General features: G+C 40.5%; 4 protein-coding genes across 6 annotated transcripts; 2 read left to right on the plus strand and 2 right to left on the minus strand.

Annotated features, from left to right (window-relative positions):
- The first annotated feature begins 157 nt into the window (after positions 1–157).
- ormdl1 (ORMDL sphingolipid biosynthesis regulator 1) lies at positions 158–5,234 on the plus strand. The gene is made up of 4 exons (XM_073474022.1): positions 158–247; positions 2,154–2,333; positions 3,800–3,951; positions 4,319–5,234. The coding sequence occupies exons 2-4, from the start codon at positions 2,160–2,162 to the stop codon at positions 4,452–4,454; spliced, it is 462 nt and encodes a 153-aa protein (XP_073330123.1). The 5' UTR covers positions 158–247; positions 2,154–2,159; the 3' UTR covers positions 4,455–5,234.
- Positions 5,235–5,722: 488 nt separating this feature from the next.
- Positions 5,723–14,934, minus strand: adat3 (adenosine deaminase tRNA specific 3). 2 transcript variants are annotated; one of them, XM_073473061.1, is made up of 2 exons: positions 14,867–14,934; positions 5,723–7,300 (listed from the first exon to the last, which is right to left on the minus strand). In XM_073473061.1, exon 2 carries the CDS (start codon positions 7,283–7,285, stop codon positions 6,254–6,256), a length of 1,032 nt encoding a protein of 343 aa, XP_073329162.1. In that variant the 5' UTR covers positions 7,286–7,300; positions 14,867–14,934; the 3' UTR covers positions 5,723–6,253. The 2 variants fall into 2 exon arrangements, with proteins under 2 accessions (XP_073329162.1, XP_073329161.1); XM_073473060.1 differs by lacking the exon at positions 14,867–14,934 and adding an exon at positions 10,851–10,936.
- alkbh6 (alkB homolog 6) lies at positions 8,463–10,927 on the minus strand. Of its 2 annotated transcripts, none has more exons than XM_073473062.1 (2): positions 10,851–10,927; positions 8,463–9,859 (listed from the first exon to the last, which is right to left on the minus strand). In XM_073473062.1, exon 2 carries the CDS (start codon positions 9,852–9,854, stop codon positions 9,147–9,149), a length of 708 nt encoding a protein of 235 aa, XP_073329163.1. In that variant the 5' UTR covers positions 9,855–9,859; positions 10,851–10,927; the 3' UTR covers positions 8,463–9,146. The 2 variants fall into 2 exon arrangements, with proteins under 2 accessions (XP_073329163.1, XP_073329164.1); XM_073473063.1 differs by lacking the exon at positions 10,851–10,927 and adding an exon at positions 10,206–10,325.
- Positions 11,133–13,990, plus strand: osgepl1 (O-sialoglycoprotein endopeptidase-like 1). Its single transcript, XM_073473774.1, has 7 exons — positions 11,133–11,595; positions 11,677–12,064; positions 12,141–12,345; positions 13,030–13,178; positions 13,381–13,511; positions 13,588–13,659; positions 13,784–13,990. Exons 1-7 carry the CDS (start codon positions 11,384–11,386, stop codon positions 13,866–13,868), a joined length of 1,242 nt encoding a protein of 413 aa, XP_073329875.1. The 5' UTR covers positions 11,133–11,383; the 3' UTR covers positions 13,869–13,990.
- Positions 14,935–25,657: the final 10,723 nt, after the last annotated feature.

The raw sequence follows: 25,657 nt of genomic DNA on the forward strand, positions 1-25,657 counted from the left end.
ACACGTGTAATCTAAACCTTCACATGAGCGTTTATTTGGTGGGATTTAATGGGGGCGGGACGCAGCCTGAGAAGACAACTCGAGGGCAGTAAATACCCGCTGGAGCTGCTTTGAAACCACGTCTACTTCCGCTCGGGTCAGTCTACGACGTGCTGTCTGCGCTGACTGCACACATCAACAAGGAGATAAACCATTTCTCTCCGTAGCTGTTCGTTTCTATAAATACCTCCACTGCTCGCTACTACCTGTAAGTTTACGCTGCTGGGTGTGTGACTGTTAAAGGGCTCATTTTAATACGTGCTGTTTCTTATTGACGTGATGACGCTGAAGAACTTGGGGTAGACTAGTGGTGCTTGGGTCCGGGCTATGTGCTGGAAACGAAAACACGTCCTCGGGATGTTGACGTTGCACACCTACTTAACAATGCGAAATGGACATTATATAATAAATAACACGCGTTCGCATTAAGTCACTAATGAGTATTATCAGTTTAATCACGTAATTGCTTATCTAAAGGTGTTTGAGCAGCTGTGTAGCTACGAAAAGTAATCAGCAAATAGCCTGAGCCAGTGACAGTTGTTTGAGCACCAAAGCCCATATGATTTTTGTTTAACTTTAACTTCAGATATTGTTTGCGGTTTTCTCAGTCACTCCTGTGGTTGCTGATACCCACTTTCTTCACGTAATCGGTGTTGTTATCAGTTCCGTTATCTTGCATCAACTTTAAACCTCTTATCTGTCGACTGAGATGAGCAACAGCATCCCAGATGCAGCAGATATCTTCATGTCACACTGGAGTCATTGTGGACACTTATTTGGCTCATGTAATGTCAGACTGAGACGTGAAATTAGGTCAAACTCGTGGTGAAGGCGTGCATGTTTTTGACAGTTAATAGGTGTCAAAATGTTGGTCTAGTTGTGAATGTGTCTTGAATGACTGCAACTTTAAACTCTGGTCTTTAATCCAGCATGGCAGCTCCAAGTGTGCCGGAGGCCAAAGTTCAATAAGATTGCACAAGATGTTTTTTTGTTATCTTATTTAGACTTGCAGGGAGGGCAAAGTGCTTCAATTGAACATGTGTTGTGTGATTTACTTTTTTCAAATAAAGGTATCTCACATAGAAACACTGTGCATGATGAACTTCTGCACTCCTCTGCAGGAAGCAAAGTGTATTTGACGTTTTTTGGGCTCTTTAAAGCCAAAAATGAACCCTTTTATAGATGTTTTATAGTACAGTTATGAGCATGATGTCAACACTAAAAAATCTAAGGAAATGCCACTCAAATACATTGGTGTCTCCTGCGAGGTCGTCCACACATACATTGTTATGGATATAGCAATTTAACACCACACATGATTGTTTTTTTTTGTTTTTTTTAAAAAACATCTAAAAAAATCTACCAAAAAAAAGTCTTCATGTATATTTTAACTTTGCCCAAATGTTAAACTTCATTAGTCATCATTGTTGATTTTAAACATGTACATACATGCATGTGTACGCTGCTGAGTGGCCACTGCCAATTACATCTGGACATTTTGTAGATGTTTTATAGCACAGTTATGAAATTCTAGGTTGTTCACACCAGACATAAAGTATTTCATCATCATCTCTAAAAACAGTGGAAACTAGAGATGTTATGACACCATTATTTCCTTCCCTTTACCTGAAATGTGTGTATCGGTCGATGCAGAGTACCGATCAGATACCTGTGTATAAATATATGTGTATATATATATATATATATATATATATATATATATATACATATATATATATATATGTGTGTGTGTGTATAGTACTCAAAGGAAAGGTTCACCCAAAAGTGAAAATTCAGTCGTTATCTACCATTTTATAGATGTTTTATTGTACAATTATGAAATTCTAGGTCATTCCCACTGATTACCAGACATAAAGCATTTCATCATCATGTCTAACGACAGTGACCGTGTCAACCACATGGAGACTAGAGATGTTCAGACACCATTTTCACAGCTAAGTTGATCTACATCTGGAGGAGGTGGGACTATGTGGGCACTACAGCGGTGCATGTGTCAACTTGCTGTCGGAGGAGACTTTTTATTTATTATTTTAAAACGTTTTGAGGGATAGCTGATATATTGTTAAGTAAATACTTGTGTCTTCTGTTCACAGACCAGAATGAATGTGGGTGTGGCACACAGTGAGGTGAACCCAAACACTCGGGTCATGAACAGTCGAGGGATCTGGCTGACCTACGCACTCGGGGTTGGAATACTTCACATTGTGCTCTTGAGCATACCCTTCTTTAGCGTGCCGGTGGTGTGGACGCTCACTAATGTCATACACAACTTTGTAAGTTATATCTCACACTGTCTCTGCTGCTGCTCACCACCACCAGACCAAACCTACAAACTAGGCCATCAGATTATCGTCAGATCAACCTCCAGATACACTTTTATCAGTTTGACGAACTGAACAGCTTCATGTCTGTTACCTCCCGACTCGCCCGTGCTTGTTGAGATTTGCTCTATTTTTGGGGAGCCTGTCGTTCTGGCAGCCTGACACGTGGCCCATTATGATAATTTCCACAAAACTGACCTTTCATTGTTACATGGCTGGCCTCAAATAAAGGAACATGTGTGTGACGACATGGTGTAGTTAACAAGGATTGTTTATCACAGCCAATACGGAAGGCTATTAACAGTAACGACTGAGGTCAACTATAGCCTATTGTTTTCCACACAATACAACAGCAGTGTGCCGATTATGACTTAGCCACATGTCAGCGTTCTAGCTTTTATTACTTTTCGGTCTGTAATGCAGGTTTTCCATTTAAAGCTGAATTCATGGGTTTGTGTAATTGGACATTCCCAAGTTAGCTTTCTTTGCAATAAATCTGCATCATCCTGTCCTTTTTTTTGGGCTCTTGAATATGTATTTATCAACCAGAACCCGGCGGGAGACGTGTTGTTTCTGTTGAGATTCTTCTGCTTCTACTCTTTAACTTAAACACTCTTTTACTCGTTTGGTTCTCAGCCTGCGGCTCAGGACTCCCAAGTCGGTCTCGAGTTACTTTCCAGGGGTCGCCAGGTGGTTGTGGGGATAAAAATAAAATCTAAAAATAAACTTTTGTTGGTCTTGGGAAAGGTTTTTACGTAACATTGCTCGTACCAGTGATAATTACCCCATAAATGATTTGGTTGAGTCTTTTTTAGAGAGCCAAAGCGTCATTTTTCATTCACTTTTTTGAACATTATAAGAACTGTGGACAGAAAAGGCAAATAAGGGACAAAAAACAAACAAAAACAGTAAATACAAGGTTGTGGGACAATCAGTAAATCAAGGCAAATTTCCCATTTTTTAGAATAAAAAGTAGTAGCAGTGTTTATCAGGGATCTGTCTGTTTTGTCACTCCTGGGCTGTTATGAGTTAAAAGTCCCAGTGAAGGTGAGGCAGGCCTGAACACGAACCAGATTTTTTTCTAGGGGTCACGATTTCAAAAAGGATGAAAACCACTCCTTTTAACAAAGACACAAAAACTGCAGCAACAAGAGGTTATAGAGTTGAATTCTCACGAATTTGTGAGAAAAAAAAGAGTAAAGGTAAACAGACTTTTGTACTTCAGCCAGAGGCTTCATGAACTGTATTTGCAAAGAAAACAAGAAATTGTTTAACTTCTTATATACCTTCTGTGCACTGTGAACATTATAAAAATACGATGTTAAACAAGACAAGTTACTTCTATTTAATCTGTCTGTTATGGCTTTGTTCTCTACAGACTGTATTAACTGAACTACTGACTGTTTGTGTCTCCACAGGGAATGTATGTCTTCATGCACGCAGTGAAGGGAACACCGTTCGAGACCCCCGACCAAGGAAAAGCCAGACTTCTTACACATTGGGAGCAGCTCGACTACGGCGTGCAGTTCACTTCATCTAGAAAGTTTTTCACCATCTCACCAATCATTCTGTATGTACCAAATATTGTTTGATTCTGTCTTTTTTTAGATATTTTATAGTAAAGTATAAAATCCCCAGAACATTCACACTGATTATCAGACATAAAAAGCCTTTCATCATCCTCTCTAATGTTGAACAGCATAGAAACTATATCGGATATCTACTTCAGCTGTTTAGGAGAATACTGCAACGCTGTTTTGCTGTGAAGCTCCAGAAATGTTTTGTGGACTATGCGACTTCACCTGACAAAGTGTGTGTGCAGGATTACTATACAGACACTTGTTCTGCACGTTGTTTTATCTTGATGCATATTTCTTGTATGAAAGCGATTATATTTCTTTAGTTTTTGAGTGAACCCGTCTTGTTTTGCTCCACAGATACTTCCTTGCAAGTTTCTACACAAAGTACGACACGACACACTTCGTCATAAACACGGCCTCACTGCTGAGCGTCCTGATCCCCAAACTGCCGCAGCTACACGGAGTCAGACTCTTCGGCATCAACAAGTATTAAGTTATTGTAAAATGCTGCTGTGCCTCATAGCAACACAAGTTAATTCCTGTGTAGTGTGTACCGCCGATGTGTGTACTAAGTCGTACAGTTTGTGTAAACGTCACTGTTTAGATTTATCAGGTTTAAGATGAAATGTAAAAAAATAAACAGGTTTGTAGATGACAGGATGCCATATGCATTACTAACGTATGTGAATATTTAATAATGTAATTTTGGCCTGCGCTGACCTGGGCTGGCCCGGGCAGCAGCGAGGCTCTTTTGGTTGAGTTTATTTTTGTCTGTCTTTGCCCTCAATTTCACATGGCAACACTAACTGTGAGTGTGAGTCTGTTTCTAACCACAAAGATGTTCCCAGATGTATTTTTCAAAGATGTTTACTTCCTGAGGGTCGGAGCCTGTTGTTTATTGGTGCACTCTCATTTTGTAATGGGTGTCGAACTTATTCATGCTGAGTGAAGAGTGGAGTCCTCCTTATTTGCATGATTTCCTTGGTATGTGAATCATTTCATTTGTAACTCAATCAGAAGAGGGCAGGCGTTTTTCTTTGTACAGTTTTTTTTTGTGAATGTTTTGTCCTGTATGTAGAAAAGAGACAAGTTCTTGTTGTCAGGTTCAGTGTTTACTGAGGGAGGTCGATAAAACTTACTTTCATGTAGCTGCTCTCTTCAGATTTTGACTTTTTGCTATCATCAAGGCAGCGAGTCCTGCTTTGTTTGGCCATAGCTCAAAGTATCCCTGAGAAGTCTTGTACTTAATCTTATTAAAATGTTTGTGCCCTCACTTCGTTTCATCACTCATTAATTGCTGCATTGCATGGTTGCTAATGATTATGGGATTTGTGTACTTCCCACAAAGGAGAGGTCAGTTACGTCGAGGATTTTCTCAGATTATAAGGGAATTTAACACTTGCTTTAGTTGGCGTATTGATATTAAACATATTTTACAACCCCCCCTTTGATACGAGCTGCTCTCATGAACTGTGTGGACAGGGGAAAGTTCAGCTGTGGCGAACAAAAAAACCTTTGACCTGTGAAGTAACACAACCCGGGGCTTATCAGGAAAGGCTTTAACACCTGTCTAAACCTGGTGCTGAATTCACACACAGGATAACAGCTGTAATAAAGGAGCATTACAAAAAATTGCACAAGAATAACATGAACGTTCTTCATCAATATGGTGAACATTTATCAAGGAAATAAAGCTTCTCCAATACTAAAAAAATGTACTTGAAAATATTCCATTTTTATTTTCAGACCACTTCAGAAATGATAAACACAAGTTCTTATAACTTGAAGTCTTGTGATTTTAAATTCTTTAAAATAAGTTTCTAAAGAAACATGAGCAACATGTTAGCCGACATCCAGCATGCACTTTAGTGTTCAAACTCTCCTGAGAAACTTAGGATGGAAACTTGGGGCATCTTTATAACATTGTCTGTAGATGGTGATGGTGCTTTCCTATCCTGCAGGAGACACGCGTTGTCATCTGTTAAACTTGAAGTGCACCTCTTCCTTCTGACTCCAACAAATTATTAACATTTTTATTGTGCTAATTTTGTACCTGAAGTCAGGCGTCAGTGTCACTGACTTTCTCTTTAATCCTTCAAACAAGTCTACTGTAAGTTTAATGTCAGGGTCGAACACTAAGGAACTTTGTTTTTGGTTTTCATCTACCACTCGTGCTCTCAATACAACAAGCACATAATTAAAAACCTTATTTAAAAAAAATGCTTGTATAAAACATCTCTTCCAGTTGTTACACCTGTGATAACTAAAACTCAGAGCTTTCCAAGTCCACTATCATCTACTTTCCTGTGAAATGTTCTTTTTAACGTGTTGGTCCACACAGTTCAGATCCTCACACTGCTTCCCCAACACTCCTTTATAAACCTCAAAGCGATGGTTCAAATCTTTCTGCGAGTGGATTTTATATTTGGTGCCGAAGGCGCCGTCAGCAGAAGCAGTCCCGTAGAAGACACAACCTATCCGGGAGTGAACCAGCGCCATGGCACACATGACACAAGGCTCCCGGGTCACATAGAGGTCATACCCGGTGCATATGTACGGCTGAGGACTCGCTTCTGCATCAGTAAGCTTCTGAAAGCTGCAGCCAGGATATCTGTCAAAAGAGTAACATCCACCTCCCTGACTCCGAGCCACGAGGTCAATGCAGACCATGACGCCGTGATGAAGAGGATGGTCGCCTCTGCAGTCATGACCCACTGCGATGATCCTCTCCATCACTGGGTCGACCATCACCGCCCCCACCGCCTCCATTCCCAGCTCGCTTCCTGCTCTGGCGGCAGTCAGAGCAGACGTCATGTACGTGTGCATCCTGGCTTTCTGAGGCAGGCTGAAGAGCTCTCCTCTCAGGGCGACCGTCACCTGTTTGTCCTCATGAAACGAGGTGGGCCAGTGTTTGCTCACCAGCTCAAACTGGGGTCGGGTCAAAGGAGGACGGGCAGGGACCTTCACCACAAAAGGCTGACCCAGTCCTTCATGTTTAACTCCACCTGAGGGGAGCAGAGAGTCGATGGAGACCTCCTTCAGGTCTGGTGCCTCACTGACGAGGCAGACGAGGACCTCCAGAGGATGAAGGCTGCCCTTCTCCTTCACCGCCCGCACCCTCTTGATGTGCTGGAGGTCGTTCAGAGGGTAGAGGCCATTCAGCTCCCGGACCAGTCGAGATGTCTCCTTCTTGTCTACAATGGGCGCAGCAAACGCTTCGATCAGCTCCACGTCTTGTGACTGCTCATCTGACAGGACGGGATACGCCACCCAGGAGTCGGTGTCACACTCCGAGCCTTTCCAGCGTTTCGTCTGAGGCTCCATTGTTCCTGTGTTCTCCTGTGAAATATGATTTCACAGCAAAGTGAAGCAAAGTCAGGAGAGAGAACATGATGACAGAGTGTTTCTGTTGTGAAACTAAGACCAACAAAGACCTTTGCTTCATTTATATTTCAGTGAAAGAGATCAGCTGGCAGCTTGTGTCCTAAAAGTTTAAGCAGATTTTTAACTCAAAACATGGACAAGCCAGTTGTAACTCACACTGGACGGGTTATTTCATGCATTTTCAGTTTGTGATGGTTGAAGATTTATTTATTAAATATAGTGCAGGAGTTCTTTTAATTATGTTATTCTTATTTTTTTACAATAAAATGCAACAAAATTTTGTTTCTGTCAACAGGATAGAGGTGTCACGATGCTCCGAATTCACAATTCGACTTTGATTTAAACATTTTTTCAGCGCTGACGGGTAAATCTGGATGTATAAAGATCAACAGATCATTGGTTTTATACCCTGACAACCGTTGTTTACGTTTCCAATTTCTCTTTAGAAAAGTACATTCATTTTGCCACCACAGATTGACTTCATTCTTGTGGCTTTTTGCAGGTAAGGCAGGTTTAAATAATATTAACCAAAAATAATGATGCCAGAGTTCAATAAAAAAGTGCAACCCTTGGGGGATTCAACAATAAAAACAACAAAAGATAGAAAGTGACAGTGAAGATAACAGTTAGTTACAGTAAAGTGGATTTAGTGGATAAGTAACCCTTAACTTTGGTTATCAAACGTGCACTCAGCAGGACAGTTTACAGTTATAGACAACAACATCAGTGCCCTCTGATGGACAAACTATGTAATTAAAAGTTTTTTAATTTTTCAATACTGCATTTCAATACTGCAATTACATGTATACACCTGTGAAAAGTAGTGATGATCCAATACCCTTTTTCCTTCCTGATACCAATTCTAAATACCTGAACTTGCAAAATGGCCAATACCAGGTACAAAAATATTTTTCATCTAGTTTAAGAGTCAGGCAGAAATGAAAAAGAACACAGATATCAACACATGTAAGTTTTCTGACATGTCTCTTGCTGTTTATGGATATTGGCTACTTGTGCTGTAAATAAAAAGGTTAACATACAGGTGTACAGGACACTTTAATAAATAAATGACATTGTGTCAAACACGAGACAAAGTTATGTAACGGAGGCAGCATATTTTAGTTTAACAATAAACTTTATTGTCTCAAATGACATCACTGCATTTTAACAGTAAACTTGGAATTTAACGATTTTAAATCACCACAAGCATCTTTTTTCTGCTTTATGTTCTGTAAAGGAAAAGGTTTTCATATCGGTCAGGTTCGAGTAAACAATGCATTAAAAAACACAGCCAGTAATGATTTTATGTCTGTAGTGTTGAAACAAGAAGCTGATAAATGAACAAAACTTGATTCCAGTTTTAAAAAATTAATAATAATTACAGTCATCAACTGAAAATGCCAAACATCTGGTGGTGGAAGCTTCAGAGTTGCAGACACAGAACATGCTTTCCAGGATAAACTGAATCCTTGAACATTCGTGTTGAAGTTTTTTAAGAAATGTATAGACACCGTTCTTCTGTCCTTATTTGATCCAGATATTACTGTTTACATTCTAGAGATTAATCTATAATTTAATCAATTTATAGTTGAAAGTCACCTTTCATAATGTCCAGAAAACCCACTACAGGTCCAGAGGTGCAGCAGGGATTTTTAATAAAGCTAGAAGTGATCCCTTAAAGACACATGTGAAAATAATTCATGAAGCAGCCTGCAGGAGGTTCCCGTTGATATTCTGCTTTAGGAGCAAAAGCAGCGAGTAGTTTCATAGAAAACACTCAGGCCAACATGCAGTCCTTTCTTCACTTCCTCCCCAGTATAAGCTTCGTCTTCATAACTTTAGGCACGTGTCTAATGGTCAGCGACACTCTGGTTCCTCGGGTCAGAGTCTCTCCCTGCTGGGCCCCGGCAGCAGACAGGTTCACCACCTTGTCCGTCAGTGTGTCCTGATCACAGGGCCGGATGCCGTGAAGCAGCCTTTGGTACATTTCATCCTGCAGGATCAGGAGACTGCGAGGCTTCACCAGCAGCGAGAAGAGGAAGCGGTTCTCCTCCGTCTGCGGTGTGTCGCCCTCCTCCAGGCTGCTGATGGGCGAGTAGAAGTCGAGGAGCGTGTGAGAGCCCAGGCTGATGGTGGTGACGGTGGGGTGGTACAGAGGGCCGTCTTCATGAGGCATAATCCCTTCTCCTTGTTTATACTCATTCACCAACACATGGTTGGCCGTTTTCCCACTGAAGGCACCCAGAGAGGAGATTTTCTCACAGTACGTCTGGAGCCAGTCAGGCATCTTCTCCGCCAGCATGCCTTTCGGATGTGGTAACCCTCCCCAGTTCTGAAGCCTTCTCCCTGACAGCTGAGTCCACTTAGTTTTTGGAGACTTATACACCTGCTGCTGAAGGTAGGACTCCTCATCCTCTGTTATGAAATCTGGGATGTAATACACTGTTGGTGGGGCATCTTTTACGACAAACTGCTTCAAGTCCTCCAAAATACATGCTGGCTGTTCCATGCCTCCTTTAGAAAAGTCAACATGAAATGCTCGTTAAAACCCAACTTTAAAAGAAATGCTAACGCTGGCTAACCTCTCTTATAGTGGCTAACAGGGAGTAAAGTGGACTACAGCCACGTTTGGAAAGATCAACTATGACTGAATAGATTACTAAAACGTCTACTCTATGTATTAAAACGTACAGTTATATAATTAACGAATAATAGTGGAACTATTGATGCTAACAGCAGCAGTCACATTACCACCAAAGCCATTTCCGGGTAGCTACGCTGCTAGCATTAGCATCCTTTGGATTCCTAAAACCCTTTACACATTAACCCTTTGTCTATAACACAAGAAATAAATACACACAGGTTGTATAATCCATTAGAAGTTCGCCGAAGCCTATGAAATGTGAACTGGTTTCTCCTTTTGCTGTGAAAAAGCCGAAATGCGACAGAAAAAGCCTTAATGGTAAAATCACGTACAAGTGGACGTAATGGTGCTTTTAGGGGTGTGGTATTTATGAGGTTTCTAGTTGTAAAAACGACTTTTACACGCTTCCAAGATAAAATTGCTTTTTGTCACGATCATTTCCTTAAGGACGTTTTTTTTAGTGACAATTCTTTATATTGATCACTCAAATAATCTTTGTTTGATGATGCCCTTACATACAATATTAATGTCAGTAACTTCCGTGTAATTTACGTTATCGTTACATCAAATGTTGTATTATTTTGTTGCCTTTGTATGACAATGACTGTTTCAGCAAATTTCACTACAACTCTGCCAGCTTTCCCAACAATATACTAAATTATTGAAGTTATTGCATTGCTTTATCAGAAACACGATATTTCTGGTGTCCCTGAAGGTAACACGGGCCACTAGATGGAAAAAGCTAAAATTCAAATTCTGAAGCGGCGCCATGTTTGTTACACACGCAGCAGAGCGCCGTTACGTACAGAAAATTAAAAACACACAGATTTCAACCACGAAGTGACACAAAATCATCTTTACCTCTTTCAGATGAAAACTACCGCTTGGTTAAAAATCCCAGCTAGCCGCTCGACTCCATGCTTTCATCCTTGTGCATCAGACTAAAATGTCCCCTAACTGAAAGCGTCAAACTTTTGGACCCGGGCTTTATTTTCTAAACGAGTTTACAAATTATTCGCGTTTAAAAAGTATACGTTTAACAGGTTTAATGTTGAGATGGTGGCCCATTTTTTTTTGCAAGTGTCTTTTACGTACTTAAAAGAAGTTCACAAACTTGCCGGTACACGGAATTATTTACATGTGACACAGCTACACGGAAGCGAAATGCCAGTGAGGACAGATCACTGAGTACTCTTGTGTTTTCTGCTGTTAACTTCTTAAACTTCGAGTTTTGTCTTTTTTTGGGGTCGTTGCTCTGAACTTTAACATAATGCTGTGGCCATGTTTGTCTCCATTTTCTTTTGTTTTGTGAGCTGAAAGTCCAATGGGAACTAATGTGAGGTCACCTTTATTTATTTGACTATTTGAACTCACAGTTGGGTAATATAAGATTCATGGCTATGCTCCCGACAAAAGCAAAGATTCTGCACAGGCTGCTCCAGTTTAGACACACATGTTTTGGCTCTCCTTCATGTGGAAAAGCAGCGTCCTCCAGACTAGTTCTGGGCATTGAGACAAGCTGTGATGACACTGGAGCTGCTGTTCTGGACGAGGCCGGTAAAATACTTGGAGAGTCTCTACATTCACAGAAAGATGTGCATCTCAGGTGGGTGTCAGAGTTGTAACATATCAGGATCCTTGCTTTAAGGCTTTTTGTGACATATTATTTCCTTCTTGAATGCTGCAGGACTGGTGGCATCATCCCCACAGTGGCCCAGCAGCTCCACAGAGAAAACATAGAGCGTGTGGTCCAGGAGGCTTTGGAGAGGAGCAACGTGGACCCCAGCCAGCTCTCGGCTGTGGCCACCACTGTGAAGCCAGGCCTGGCCCTGAGCTTGGGCATCGGCCTTGAGTTCAGTCAGAGGTTTGTGAGGCAGCACAACAAGCCCTTCATCCCCATCCACCACATGGAGGCCCACGCCCTCACCGTCAGGATGCTTCAACCTGTCGCCTTCCCCTTCCTGGTGCTGCTCGTCTCTGGTGGTCACTCGCTCCTCGCTGTGGCCAGAGGAGTCGACGACTTTCTGCTTCTGGGTCACAGTCTGGATGAAGCTCCAGGGGACACACTGGATAAAGTGAGATCTTGACACTGAAATTTGATTCAATATATGATTATAAACAAATTACATATTGTCTTTTGTGGATTCACAGGTGGCCAGACGTTTGTCCCTCATCAAACACCCGCAGTGCTCCACACTGAGTGGAGGACAGGCTATAGAGCTTCTGGCAAAGGATGGTGACAGGACGAGGTTCCACTTCACGACACCTATGGGACAAACGTACGACTGCTGCTTTTCTTTCGCAGGGCTGAGAAATCAAGTTACAATGGCGATAATGAAAAAGGAGGCAGAGGAAGGTAAGAGGAGACACAAGGTCTCAGACAACCATATCCCATCCCCTGGGATCAGATCTGTAGACATTTTGACTTATCCAACACAGATGTAAATAAAAACATACATTTCTGCAGTGCAATGCCTGGAATCATTAATGTTATTTGTTCCACCTGTGCTTTTTCTGTTATGACAAGTCAAAATGTCTGCTGTGCAACACATTAAAGATTGAAAATCATTTTGGAAAATGTTGAAAAGAATAAATACATAGATGCAAAAAAAAAAACTTGGGATGCTGTTGATGAATCTGTAAATAATTTTTTTGATTAATCGATTAGATGTTTGGTCTAAAAAATGTCAGAAAATTATGAAAACTTTCCCTCATTGTTTCCTAAATCCCAAGATGATGTCCTCAAATGTTTTGTTTTGTCCACAGCTCAAAGATACTCCGTTCTCTGCCTCAGAGGAGGAAAGAATCCAGAAAATATTCACATTTAAGAAGCTGGATTCAAATCATTTTTACATTTATAGTCTTAAGTTAGTTAGTGCTGAATTATAAAAAGTTAACAATTAATCGTCACAGCTTCACAAAATACAAGATGGATGGAGGTTTCGAAAAGAAAAAAGTAAAATTGTACTTGGCCTCTTTGTCTACTAGCTTCCCTGTGTGGTTACAGGTTGACAGAAACTAGATTTGTCTCCCTCTGTAGGTAAAGAACAAGGGACTCTGTTATCGTGTGTGAACGATATTGCAGCTGCCACACAGCACACAGTCGCCTCTCATCTTGCAAAGCGAACACATCGAGCCATCTTGTTCTGTAAAGCTAACGGCCTGCTGCCATCATGCAGTCCCACCTTGGTGAGTGAAAAATAATGTATTAATGTGAGAAATCAACTCAATTAATCAAGTAATCAATTAATCCCCATCTGAAAATCGTCCCCAACAAATGCCCTGCTTAGTCCTATTTTAAGACAAATATAAACTAATACCTGGCAGCCTCGTCCTTTAAATCAGAGAAAATTGCAAATATAGACTTGAAGTTTAAACTCTTTTTTGACAGGTGCTGTCTGGAGGAGTTGCAAGCAATCAGTACATCCGTAAAGCTTTGAGCATCATCGCTGAGGCGACGGGACTACAGCTGCTCTGTCCTCCGGCCAAATTCTGCACTGACAACGGAGTGATGATCGCATGGTGTGTATACTGACCCTCAGTGAATCTGATTGGATGATTTGTCCCACTGAACGTGCATTTTTCTTTTTCTACTCAGGAACGGTGTTGAACGCCTGAGAGAAGGGAAAGGGATACTGCCTCCAAATGTGGACGTCTGCTACGAGCCAAAGTGAGTCAATGCTGAACACAAGATCTTATTTTAACTTTCACTGGAGTGCAAATTGAATTCTAGGTTCATTTCTATGGACTGCTAATTAAAATCTGTATTGGCCCACATCATTGTTGTATTGCAGGGCACCGCTGGGAGTTGACATGACAGCAGAGGTGAAGGCAGCGGCCATCAGGCTTCGGTCAGTCAGGGTGAAGATCCCCAACTGACTGTTTTGTTCTGTTCACTGCAAAAAAAATGTCCAAGTTCAAAGTATATACTGTGTATATAATATATGTGTATAAACACATTAAGCAGCTGTTTATAAATAAATGTGTTATTATACATCTGAGTTGACTTTTTTTTTTTTTTTTTTTTAAATCCCTTAAAAACTGCCTGAAAATTAAAGATCCATCAAAGTAAAATCTTCTTGGTTTGCTGCAACTGGAGTTTTAAACAATAAAACCATATTTTTTTGTAATTATTAAAGAATGAGCTCAGCTCAATTAAATTAGACGATCATGAATTAAAAGGCTCTGACAATTTTACAAATGTGTTCCCTGTTCTTGTCGCAAGAAAGAAGTTTTATACAGTAGGTGATGCGGCGTTAATGTGAAATAACACACAATATTTGAACATCTTGATGTTTGAAGCGACAGCCTGAAGGTTATAAACACCACGGAAGAGTTCACATCTTAAAATTTGATTTTGTTGTTTGTTGTTACAGGATTATGTTATTAATATGCAATAAAAAAGTTAACTGTATTCTGGTGAGTTGCAGGTGCTTCCCACCCTTAGTGTGATGTCAGGGGAAAATGGCCACTGTGTGAATATGGTCTATTGTGTTTCCTCAACCACTGATCTAAAACTACAACTACAACCACAACCATAATTACCACCTTTAAATTAATAAAGAGTCAAAATCAGTGTAAGTGTGACCTACGCTCTGAATCAATCATCCCCAAAATAGGAGTAGATAATAGAATGTAATGGAACACACTATAGTTAAAAATAGTCAAAGAAATATATAGTTAATATAGTTAAAACACTGACGATGCCACCTAGTTCAAAGGAGCCCTAGGACTCCATAAAAACACCCAACAGGCTCTTTAAAAATCAGCGGTGAGCAGAGTTAAAACCAAAACTATGAGTGTAATTTTTAAAAAGGGTTTATTAGCATAACAATAACCAATAAAGACAGCTGTATGATGAATAAAAGTACAGTTACCCTCTCTGAGCAGGTGAAACCGTCGTCCTGTTCCTCTTCCCTCACATTCAGCTCCTGGCTCCTCTCGTGTTGACCCGGAGCCCGTCTCACCACTGTTCTGCTCGTTCTGGAGAAACAAACAACGACCATCATTCACGGCACATATAACACCCAGGTTCGACACCCCTGCAGTCGGCCCTCCTAGTATCCGACGCAAAGTACAGGCGACAGATACTCACAGGTTTCCTGCTGCTTCAGGCTCCTGTGCTGGCTCGTCTCCAGGGTTCGGCTCGTCCTGTTCCTCTTGGTTGCTCGTGTCGGTAATTCATCTGTTCAACTCGTCCATCACCTGCAGGAGGAGAAAGAGGAGCTGTGGTAGTTTTATGTCTCGGTTTTGTGTGTCTTTGTGGAGGTTTTGTGTCTGTTTGTGGAGGTTTTATGTCTTTGTGGGGGTTTTGTGTGTCTGTTTGTGGAGGTTTTGTGTTTGTCTGTTTGTTTGTTTGTTTGTTTGTTTGTTTGTTTGTTTGTGTAGGTCTTGTGTCTGTTTGTATGTGGTTTTTTTATGTTTGTTTGTGGAGGTTTTGTGTCTTGAAGGAGATTTTGTGTCTGTTTGTTTGTTTGTTTGTCTGTTTGTGGAGGTTTTGTGTGTCTTTGTGGAGGTTTTGTGTGTCTTTGTGGAGGTTTTGTGTCTGTTTGTGGAGGTTTTGTGTGTCTGTTTGTGGAGGTTTTATGTCTTTGTGGAGTTTTGTGTCCCTTTGTGTCGGTTTTGTGTGTCTGTTTGTGGAGGTTTTTTGTCTTTGTGGGGGTTTTGTGTGTCTGTTTGTGGAGGTTTTGTGTTTGTTTGTTTGTTTGTTTGTTTGTGGAGGTTTTGTGTCTGTATGTGGTTTTTTTATGTTTGTTTGTGGAGGTTTTGTGTCTTGAAGGAGATTTTGTGTCTGTTTGTTTGTTTGTCTGTTTGTGGAGGTTTTGTGTGTCTTTGTGGAGGTTTTGTGTCTGTTTGTGGAGGTTTTATGTCTTTGTGGGGGTTTTGTGTGTCTGTTTGTGGAGGTTTTGTGTTTGTTTGTTTGTTTGTTTGTGGAGGTTTTGTGTCTGTTTGTATGTGTTTTTTTATGTTTGTTTGTGGAGGTTTTGTGTGTCTGTTTGTGGAGGTTTTGTGTGTCTGTTTGTGGAGGTTTTATGTCTTTGTGGAGTTTTGTGTCCCTTTGTGGAGGTTTTGTGTGTCTGTTTGTGGAGGTTTTTTGTCTTTGTGGGGGTTTTGTGTGTCTGTTTGTGGAGGTTTTGTGTTTGTTTGTTTGTTTGTTTGTTTGTTTGTTTGTTTGTTTGTTTGTTTGTTTGTTTGTGGAGGTTTTGTGTCTGTTTGTATGTGGTTTTTTATGTTTGTTTGTGGAGGTTTTGTGTCTTGAAGGAGATTTTGTGTCTGGTTGTTTGTTTGTCTGTTTGTGGAGGTTTTGTGTGTCTTTGTGGAGGTTTTGTGTGTCTGTTTGTGGAGGTTTTGTGTGTCTGTTTGTGGAGGTTTTGTGTGTCTGTTTGTGGAGGTTTTGTGTGTCTGTTTGTGGAGGTTTTGTGTGTCTGTTTGTGGAAGTTTTGTGTGTCAGTTTGTGGAGGTTTTGTGTTTGTTTGTGGAGATTTTGTGTCTGTTTGTGGAGGTTTTGTGTTTGTTTGTGGATACTGTGTGTCTTTGTGGAGATTTTGTGTCCGTTTGTAGAGGTTTTGTGTTTGTTTGTGGATACTGTGTGTCTTTGTGGAGGTTTTGTGTTTGTTTGTGGATACTGTGTGTCTTTGTGGAGGTTTTGTGTTTGTTTGTGGATACTGTGTGTCTTTGTGGAGGTTTTGTGTTTGTTTGTGGAGGTTTTGTGTGTCTGTTTGTGGAGGTTTTGTGTGTCTTTGTGGAGGTTTTGTGTGTCTGTTTGTGGAGGTTTTGTGTGTCTGTTTGTGGAGGTTTTGTGTGTCTGTTTGTGGAGGTTTTATGTCTTTGTGGAGTTTTGTGTCCCTTTGTGGAGGTTTTGTGTGTCTGTTTGTGGAGGTTTTTTGTCTTTGTGGGGGTTTTGTGTGTCTGTTTGTGGAGGTTTTGTGTTTGTTTGTTTGTTTGTTTGTTTGTGGAGGTTTTGTGTCTTGAAGGAGATTTTGTGTCTGTTTGTTTGTCTGTTTGTGGAGGTTTTGTTTGTCTGTTTGTGGAGGTTTTGTGTGTCTGTTTGTGGAGGTTTTGTGTGTCTGTTTGTGGAGGTTTTGTGTGTCTGTTTGTGGAGGTTTTGTGTTTGTTTGTTTGTGGAGGTTTTGTGTTTGTTTGTTTGTGGAGGTTTTGTGTTTGTTTGTTTGTGGAGGTTTTGTGTTTGTTTGTTTGTGGAGGTTTTGTGTTTGTTTGTTTGTGGAGGTTTTGTGTTTGTTTGTTTGTGGAGGTTTTGTGTTTGTTTGTTTGTTTGTTTGTTTGTTTGTTTGTTTGTTTGTTTGTTTGTTGAGGTTTTGTGTCTGTTTGTATGTGGTTTTTTATGTTTGTTTGTGGAGGTTTTGTGTCTTGAAGGAGATTTTGTGTGTCTGTTTGTGGAGGTTTTGTGTGTCTGTTTGTGGAGGTTTTGTGTGTCTGTTTGTGGAGGTTTTGTGTGTCTGTTTGTGGAGGTTTTGTGTGTCTGTTTGTGGAGGTTTTGTGTGTCTGTTTGTGGAGGTTTTGTGTGTCTGTTTGTGGAGGTTTTGTGTGTCTGTTTGTGGAGGTTTTGTGTGTCTGTTTGTGGAGGTTTTGTGTGTCTGTTTGTGGAGGTTTTGTGTGTCTGTTTGTGGAGGTTTTGTGTGTCTGTTTGTGGAGGTTTTGTGTGTCTGTTTGTGGAGGTTTTGTGTGTCAGTTTGTGGAGGTTTTGTGTGTCAGTTTGTGGAGGTTTTGTGTGTCAGTTTGTGGAGGTTTTGTGTGTCAGTTTGTGGAGGTTTTGTGTTTGTTTGTGGAGGTTTTGTGTCTGTTTGTGGAGGTTTTGTGTTTGTTTGTGGATACTGTGTGTCTTTGTGGAGATTTTGTGTTTGTTTGTGGATACTGTGTGTCTTTGTGGAGGTTTTGTGTTTGTTTGTGGATACTATGTGTCTTTGTGGAGGTTTTGTGTTTGTTTGTGGATACTGTGTGTCTTTGTGGAGATTTTGTGTGTCTTTGTGCAGAGTTTGTGTGTCTCTTTGTGGAGGTGTGTGTCTGTTTGTGGAGGCATTGTGTGTCTGTTTGTGGAGGTTTTGTGTGTCTGTTTGTTGAGGTTTTGTGTCTGTTTATATGTGGTTTTTTATGTTTGTTTGTGGAGGTTTTGTGTCTTGAAGGAGATTTTGTGTCTGTTTGTTTGTTTGTCTGTTTGTGGAGGTTTTGTGTGTCTTTGTGGAGGTTTTGTGTGTCTGTTTGTGGAGGTTTTGTGTGTCTGTTTGTGGAGGTTTTGTGTGTCTGTTTGTGGAGGTTTTGTGTGTCTGTTTGTGGAGGTTTTTTGTCTTTGTGGAGGTTTTGTGTGTCTGTTTGTGGAGGTTTTGTGTGTCAGTTTGTGGAGGTTTTGTGTTTGTTTGTGGAGATTTTGTGTCTGTTTGTGGAGGTTTTGTGTTTGTTTGTGGATACTGTGTCTTTGTGGAGATTTTGTGTCCGTTTGTAGAGGTTTTGTGTTTGTTTGTGGATACTGTGTGTCTTTGTGGAGGTTTTGTGTTTGTTTGTGGATACTGTGTGTCTTTGTGGAGGTTTTGTGTTTGTTTGTGGATACTGTGTGTCTTTGTGGAGGTTTTGTGTTTGTTTGTGGATACTGTGTGTCTGTTTGTGGAGGTTTTGTGTTTGTTTGTGGATACTGTGTCTTTGTGGAGATTTTGTGTCCGTTTGTAGAGGTTTTGTGTTTGTTTGTGGATACTGTGTGTCTTTGTGGAGGTTTTGTGTTTGTTTGTGGATACTGTGTGTCTTTGTGGAGGTTTTGTGTTTGTTTGTGGATACTGTGTGTCTTTGTGGAGGTTTTGTGTTTGTTTGTGGAGATTTTGTGTGTCTTTGTGCAGAGTTTGTGTGTCTCTTTGTGGAGGTGTGTGTCTGTTTGTGGAGGCATTGTGTGTCTGTTTGTGGAGGTTTTGTGTGTCTGTTTGTGGAGGTTTTGTGTGTCTGTTTGTGGAGGTTTTGTGTGTCTGTTTGTGGAGGTTTTGTGTTTGTTTGTTTGTTTGTTGAGGTTTTGTGTCTGTTTGTATGTGGTTTTTTATGTTTGTTTGTGGAGGTTTTGTGTCTTGAAGGAGATTTTGTGTCTGTTTGTTTGTTTGTCTGTTTGTGGAGGTTTTGTGTGTCTTTGTGGAGGTTTTGTGTGTCTTTGTGGAGGTTTTGTGTGTCTTTGTGGAGGTTTTGTGTGTCTGTTTGTGGAGGTTTTGTGTGTCTGTTTGTGGAGGTTTTGTGTGTCTGTTTGTGGAGGTTTTGTGTGTCTGTTTGTGGAGGTTTTGTGTTTGTTTGTGGAGATTTTGTGTCTGTTTGTGGAGGTTTTGTGTTTGTTTGTGGATACTGTGTGTCTTTGTGGAGATTTTGTGTCCGTTTGTAGAGGTTTTGTGTTTGTTTGTGGATACTGTGTGTCTTTGTGGAGGTTTTGTGTTTGTTTGTGGATACTGTGTGTCTTTGTGGAGATTTTGTGTGTCTTTGTGCAGAGTTTGTGTGTCTCTTTGTGGAGGTGTGTGTCTGTTTGTGGAGGCATTGTGTGTCTGTTTGTGGAGGTTTTGTGTGTCTGTTTGTGGAGGTTTTGTGTTTGTTTGTTTGTGGAGGTTTTGTGTTTGTTTGTTTGTTTGTTTGTTGAGGTTTTGTGTCTGTTTATATGTGGTTTTTTATGTTTGTTTGTGGAGGTTTTGTGTCTTGAAGGAGATTTTGTGTCTGTTTGTTTGTTTGTCTGTTTGTGGAGGTTTTGTGTGTCTTTGTGGAGGTTTTGTGTGTCTGTTTGTGGAGGTTTTGTGTGTCTGTTTGTGGAGGTTTTGTGTGTCTGTTTGTGGAGGTTTTTTGTCTTTGTGGAGGTTTTGTGTGTCTGTTTGTGGAGGTTTTGTGTGTCAGTTTGTGGAGGTTTTGTGTTTGTTTGTGGAGATTTTGTGTCTGTTTGTGGAGATTTTGTGTCTGTTTGTGGATACTGTGTCTTTGTGGAGATTTTGTGTCCGTTTGTAGAGGTTTTGTGTTTGTTTGTGGATACTGTGTGTCTTTGTGGAGGTTTTGTGTTTGTTTGTGGATACTGTGTGTCTTTGTGGAGGTTTTGTGTTTGTTTGTGGATACTATGTGTCTTTGTGGAGGTTTTGTGTTTGTTTGTGGATACTGTGTGTCTTTGTGGAGGTTTTGTGTTTGTTTGTGGAGATTTTGTGTGTCTTTGTGCAGAGTTTGTGTGTCTCTTTGTGGAGGTGTGTGTCTGTTTGTGGAGGCATTGTGTGTCTGTTTGTGGAGGTTTTGTGTGTCTGTTTGTGGAGGTTTTGTGTGTCTGTTTGTGGAGGTTTTGTGTGTCTGTTTGTGGAGGTTTTGTGTGTCTGTTTGTGGAGGTTTTGTGTTTGTTTGTTTGTTTGTTGAGGTTTTGTGTCTGTTTGTATGTGGTTTTTTATGTTTGTTTGTGGAGGTTTTGTGTCTTGAAGGAGATTTTGTGTCTGTTTGTTTGTTTGTCTCTTTGTGGAGGTTTTGTGTGTCTTTGTGGAGGTTTTGTGTGTCTGTTTGTGGAGGTTTTGTGTGTCTGTTTGTGGAGGTTTTGTGTGTCTGTTTGTGGAGGTTTTGTGTGTCTGTTTGTGGAGGTTTTGTGTGTCTGTTTGTGGAGATTTTGTGTTTGTTTGTGGAGATTTTGTGTCTGTTTGTGGAGGTTTTGTGTTTGTTTGTGGATACTGTGTGTCTTTGTGGAGGTTTTGTGTTTGTTTGTGGATACTGTGTGTCTTTGTGGAGGTTTTGTGTTTGTTTGTGGATACTGTGTGTCTTTGTGGAGGTTTTGTGTTTGTTTGTGGATACTGTGTGTCTTTGTGGAGGTTTTGTGTTTGTTTGTGGATACTGTGTGTCTTTGTGGAGGTTTTGTGTTTGTTTGTGGAGATTTTGTGTGTCTTTGTGCAGAGTTTGTGTGTCTCTTTGTGGAGGTGTGTGTCTGTTTGTGGAGGCATTGTGTGTCTGTTTGCGGAGGCGTTGTGTCTGTTTGCGGTGGTTTTGTGTCAATGTTGAGGTACTTGTACTGTCCTTGAATATTTATTTTTCCTTACTTTAAACTGATTTATAATTTATAAATTTTACTGCACTTTATTTAACTGCTTTAATTATTAATTACTTTGCTGATTCATATAATTAATACAAAATATTAACTGATCAAACATGACGTATTATAATAGATTAAGCTTCTCAGCAGAAAGAAAGCAGAAACCTTAAAGAGCGACACTGTAATGTCGGCTTACTCTTAAAGCCTCTGTAGAAACTGATTTTTGAGTCTCATCCGCAGGTCATCAAATAACGCACTGTCTGGGCCAATAGCAGGGCTGCAAGAGGGTTGACTTGTTGTCGGTGAGAAAACGGTTTGTTTTTCTATTTTTTAAAAGGTTTCTTTTAATATACATTTTACTTTTAAGATATATATTTGTATATGTTTTATATATGCCTTCGATGGATAAAAATAACACTGAATACATGACAGCAAGTCAGGTGCTTAAGCTGTTAGAGAAACAAGGTCTTAGGATTTTGAGTCACAGCGCTATTAAGGTTCTCTTTTAAATCAAAAACACTAACTTTTTATCTCATTTTCCAACACCACTGACGGAAAGAGAACCTTAATAGCGCTGTGACTCAAAATCCGCGTCAACAACAAGTGTGTCCAGACGTGTGCATCACTTTTAAGTGTCCTCTGGAAACAAAAAAAAAAAGAAACAAAAAAGTGTCCGTTGCGTTGTGGTCTTTGCAGCGCGTTTTCTAAATGCTGCGCATGTGTTGTCAAATTGATGAAGATGTTTTCTTAATTTGCTTGTGTTTTGTCTTTTTGCATGTGTTTTCTTAAGTTGCAGTGCTGTGAGCTCTCAGGGCCACCGTAGCTTTCTGCAAACTAGAGCTGAACCAAAAGGAGAGTGACCCAGAACGAGCACAAAGGATCGTATAACAGACTGAAGGTGGAACCAGCAGCGACGGGGCCAGACAGAACCCGGCTAAATCCCTGAGACACAAGGACAAGACTCTAACAACCACTCAATCTCTCTCCCTTTCTCTCTCTCTCTCTATTAAAAATCTAATTTAAAATGCATCCAAATTGGCAAACAAGCGATTTATAAGTAACTTCAATGGGAAATAAAAGAAGGAATCAGAAGTACTTTAAATGGGTTTGCGTTACTTGGAGGAAATATAAACAATAAGGCTGTTAACAACGCCTAAATGCATTTATTTGATCTCATTTATAAAATATTTATGTGTATATACACCGATCAGCCACAACATTAAAACCACTGACAGGTGAAGTAAAAACATTGATCATCTTGTTCCAGTGTCATGTTCTTTTGGGAAACCTCGAGTCCTGGCATTCATGTGGACGCCTCTTTGACGAGCACCACTCACCCAAACACTGCTACAGACCCAAGTACACCCCCTCATGGCAATGACACCCCCCGATGGCAGAGGCCTCCCAGCAGGACAATGCGACCGCAACACTGCAGAAACTGCTCAGGAACGACCCGAGGAACGTGACAAAGAGCTCAAGGTGTCAACCTGGCCTCCAAATTCCTCAGATCTCAATCCGACTGAGCATCCAATGGATGTACCGTCTGAGCCAAGAGCGATCCACGGGGGCCCCAACATGGATGGGACTTGGCTCTGGTGCATCCCACGGATGCTCAACTGAATTGGGATCTGGGGAATTTAGAGGCCAGTTCGACGTCTTGAGTTCTTCGTCAGGTTCCTCGGGTCGTTCCTGAGCAGCTTCTGCAGTGATACAGCCACATTGTCCTGCTGGGGGTCCACTGCCATCAACAAGTGCTGTTGCAATGAGGGGGTTTACTTGGTCTGTAGCAGTGTTTGGGTGGGTGGTGCTTGTCAAAGAGACGTCCACATGAATGCCAGGACTCAAGGTTTCCCAGCAGAACATTTGATTGTAACGAGATGATCAATACTCACTCCACTGGTCAGTGGTTTCAATGTTGTGGCTGATCAGTTTATATACACGTTAAATATTTTATAAAAGAGATCTAATAAATGCATTTAGGCGTTGTTAACAGCCTTATTGTTTATATTTCCTCTCAGTAAAACAAAACACATTTGAAATACTACTTCTACCTCTTTTATTTCCCATTGAAGTTACTTGTAAATCGCTCGTTTGCCAATTAGGATGCAATTTAAATTAATGTCAGTAAAAATGGTCAGGAACATCATTTCTGCACAAATTCATTCTTAAGATTATAAGGCCTATTGTGATGTGGGTTGCAGTGGACTGTCATTTTTAAAAAAAAAATGGGAAAAACAGCTGGAAAGCACACTGATTTGACTATGTAATGGTGTCTGCCAACCCAAACCGTCAGTATTCAACGACCTGTGAATGAGACTCAACTATCCTCCAGAATCATTTACTGATCCTGGTATATTATTAAACAGTAACTGACAAATCTTACGTACTCTGCCTTTATTTTTGGCACCTACACTTCAGGCACTGACCTTTGTTTGATCTCTGTGTGACCGGGTTTCTCTCCTCTCCAGGTCCGATCACCATACAGGACATTCACTGAGGAAGAGGAGGAAGCACTTTAATATAACATCGTGACTACATGAAGGTCTGAGAGAGAGGACTCAGGACTGCAGTCTTTCATATGAGTTTCTCCCATTTGACATGAACCTGCACATTCACACACTTTTAAGTAATTTTATTAAAATTTATTTTCTCTAGTCTTTATTTGCATACGTTTGGTATTGAGTTAATCCAAAAGTAATGGAAAGTAATCAAGTTACATGACTTTAATATTGTGATACCTCTATTACGTTACTGACTGCATTTTTTAACAAGTAATAAGTAACTGTTAAAAGTTTAAAGAAACCTTCCCAACCCTGAGAACATTTAGTGCTTTATAGACAAGTAATAAGTCTTAAAGTTGATCTTTTGACACACAGGGAGTCAGTGCACAGAAACCAGTCTGTGCAGACTGCAATAAGGCTGCAGATTGTGTGTATAAACTACTTCTGCTGCTCAAAATGACCATGTGTGTGTCTGCTTCATGGTGTTACAGGCAGCACTTCAGGTATATTTCATATCAGCTGCTGTTATAAAGTTATAAACCTCTCACAGAGCTGCTGTTAGTGTGATAAGAGATGACAGAGAGGCGACAATAACCTACACACACATCATTAAACACAACACAGGGGCCTGTTAGCTGACTGTGCTGTATTCAGAGCTTTTCAAGGCTAACGATGGTTGTATGAACATGCTAACGTGACACAGCAGGATCACGGCTACACGGCTTAGCTAACATGCAAACCTGTCTGTAAAAACACGACTTTTAAAAAAAAGACGAATTTAAAAAAGGTTCATATGTCGTTACCAGTTAATAAAGGCAGCTGAGCCGCTGGTTACATGTTTCCCAAACCCTGCAGTGCATCTGCAGCAACTTTAAAGTCAGCTAGCTAACAGCGATCATTACGACTCTGTCACTTAACAGTAACTGTTAGCTAACCAGGTTTCATGACGTCTTAAAAATGAACTAATTTAAAAAAGTTTCATGCCGAATTTACCTAAACAAGCGACTTGTTTTGGGATAGTGTCCCAAATTGAATTTACGGTGTCATTATCCCGGTAATAAACACGGCACAGTAAAAACCTTCAAAATCACAATAGAGGTTTGGTGTACCAACATTTAGCCAACGCATGAAGGTAACAACCGGCTCAGGCTCACTGATATAAGAAGGAGCATGTATATAAAACTGTACTGAGCAGGTGAATGTACTTAAATAAAGCAGATTCACACAGAATGGTCCAGTTACCTGGTTCGTGTCCTCAGAGAAGAGCTGCTCCGATCAGACTGAATCTCATCAGCGACATTTTAAGAGCCATTTAAAGGTTTTGGCGCGGATCGCGGTCTGAGTCGTGGGCGGGTCTTAATTTTGCGCGCGAAATGAGCGAAACAGCATCTTTTTGGCGCGCGGCCCCTTCATTCGTCACCGAGTCTGTGGGCGGGACTTATACAGACAGCACCTGAGCCACAGTTACCTGGATCAGACCAGAGATTAATAGAGCCTGGGTGGGACCCAGAATACACAGCTGTTATTAAGATTAATAAAGTCATCGTATTGATATTTAATTTCCAAAAGTAACAGAAAGTAATCAAGTTACATTACTTTATTATTGTGATGCTATTGTGAAACCAAACACTGGCTCCAGAGAGGGCCTTTCATGTTTTTAGTGGACACCTTAGAGGAGGGTGAGACCATTTCCATTAAAAATATTAATAAAAAATATGGCGTATGCTCATGAAACATATTTTCCAAACAATTAAAAAAACACTTAAATCCAATTAAAAAACAGTTGTGTCTCAATCAACCAGTACAGGAAGACATTTTGGCATTGATTTCGAGTCAATAGGTCACATGACCTGGAAGCTATTGACAAAAAAGGTGATTTTCATGAAAAATATATTTATATTTAATATATACATATACAAAATATACAATATATGTGTATACTACTACTACTACTACTATTGCTATAACTACTTTAAACATCAGGCACACTAAATTAAGTTTGTGCAATCCCTTTGCCTCTTTAACACACACACACAGACACACACACAGAATGGTCTGTCTGCTCACATCAGGTACATCTGATCCACCTGAGCAAGAAGGTCCAGTAAATGCAAATTAAAATCTCAACAAGATAAAAGACACGAGACATG

Source organism: Pagrus major, chromosome 9 (genome assembly GCF_040436345.1).
Source record: "Pagrus major chromosome 9, Pma_NU_1.0".
In the NCBI taxonomy this organism is placed as follows: domain Eukaryota; kingdom Metazoa; phylum Chordata; class Actinopteri; order Spariformes; family Sparidae; genus Pagrus; species Pagrus major.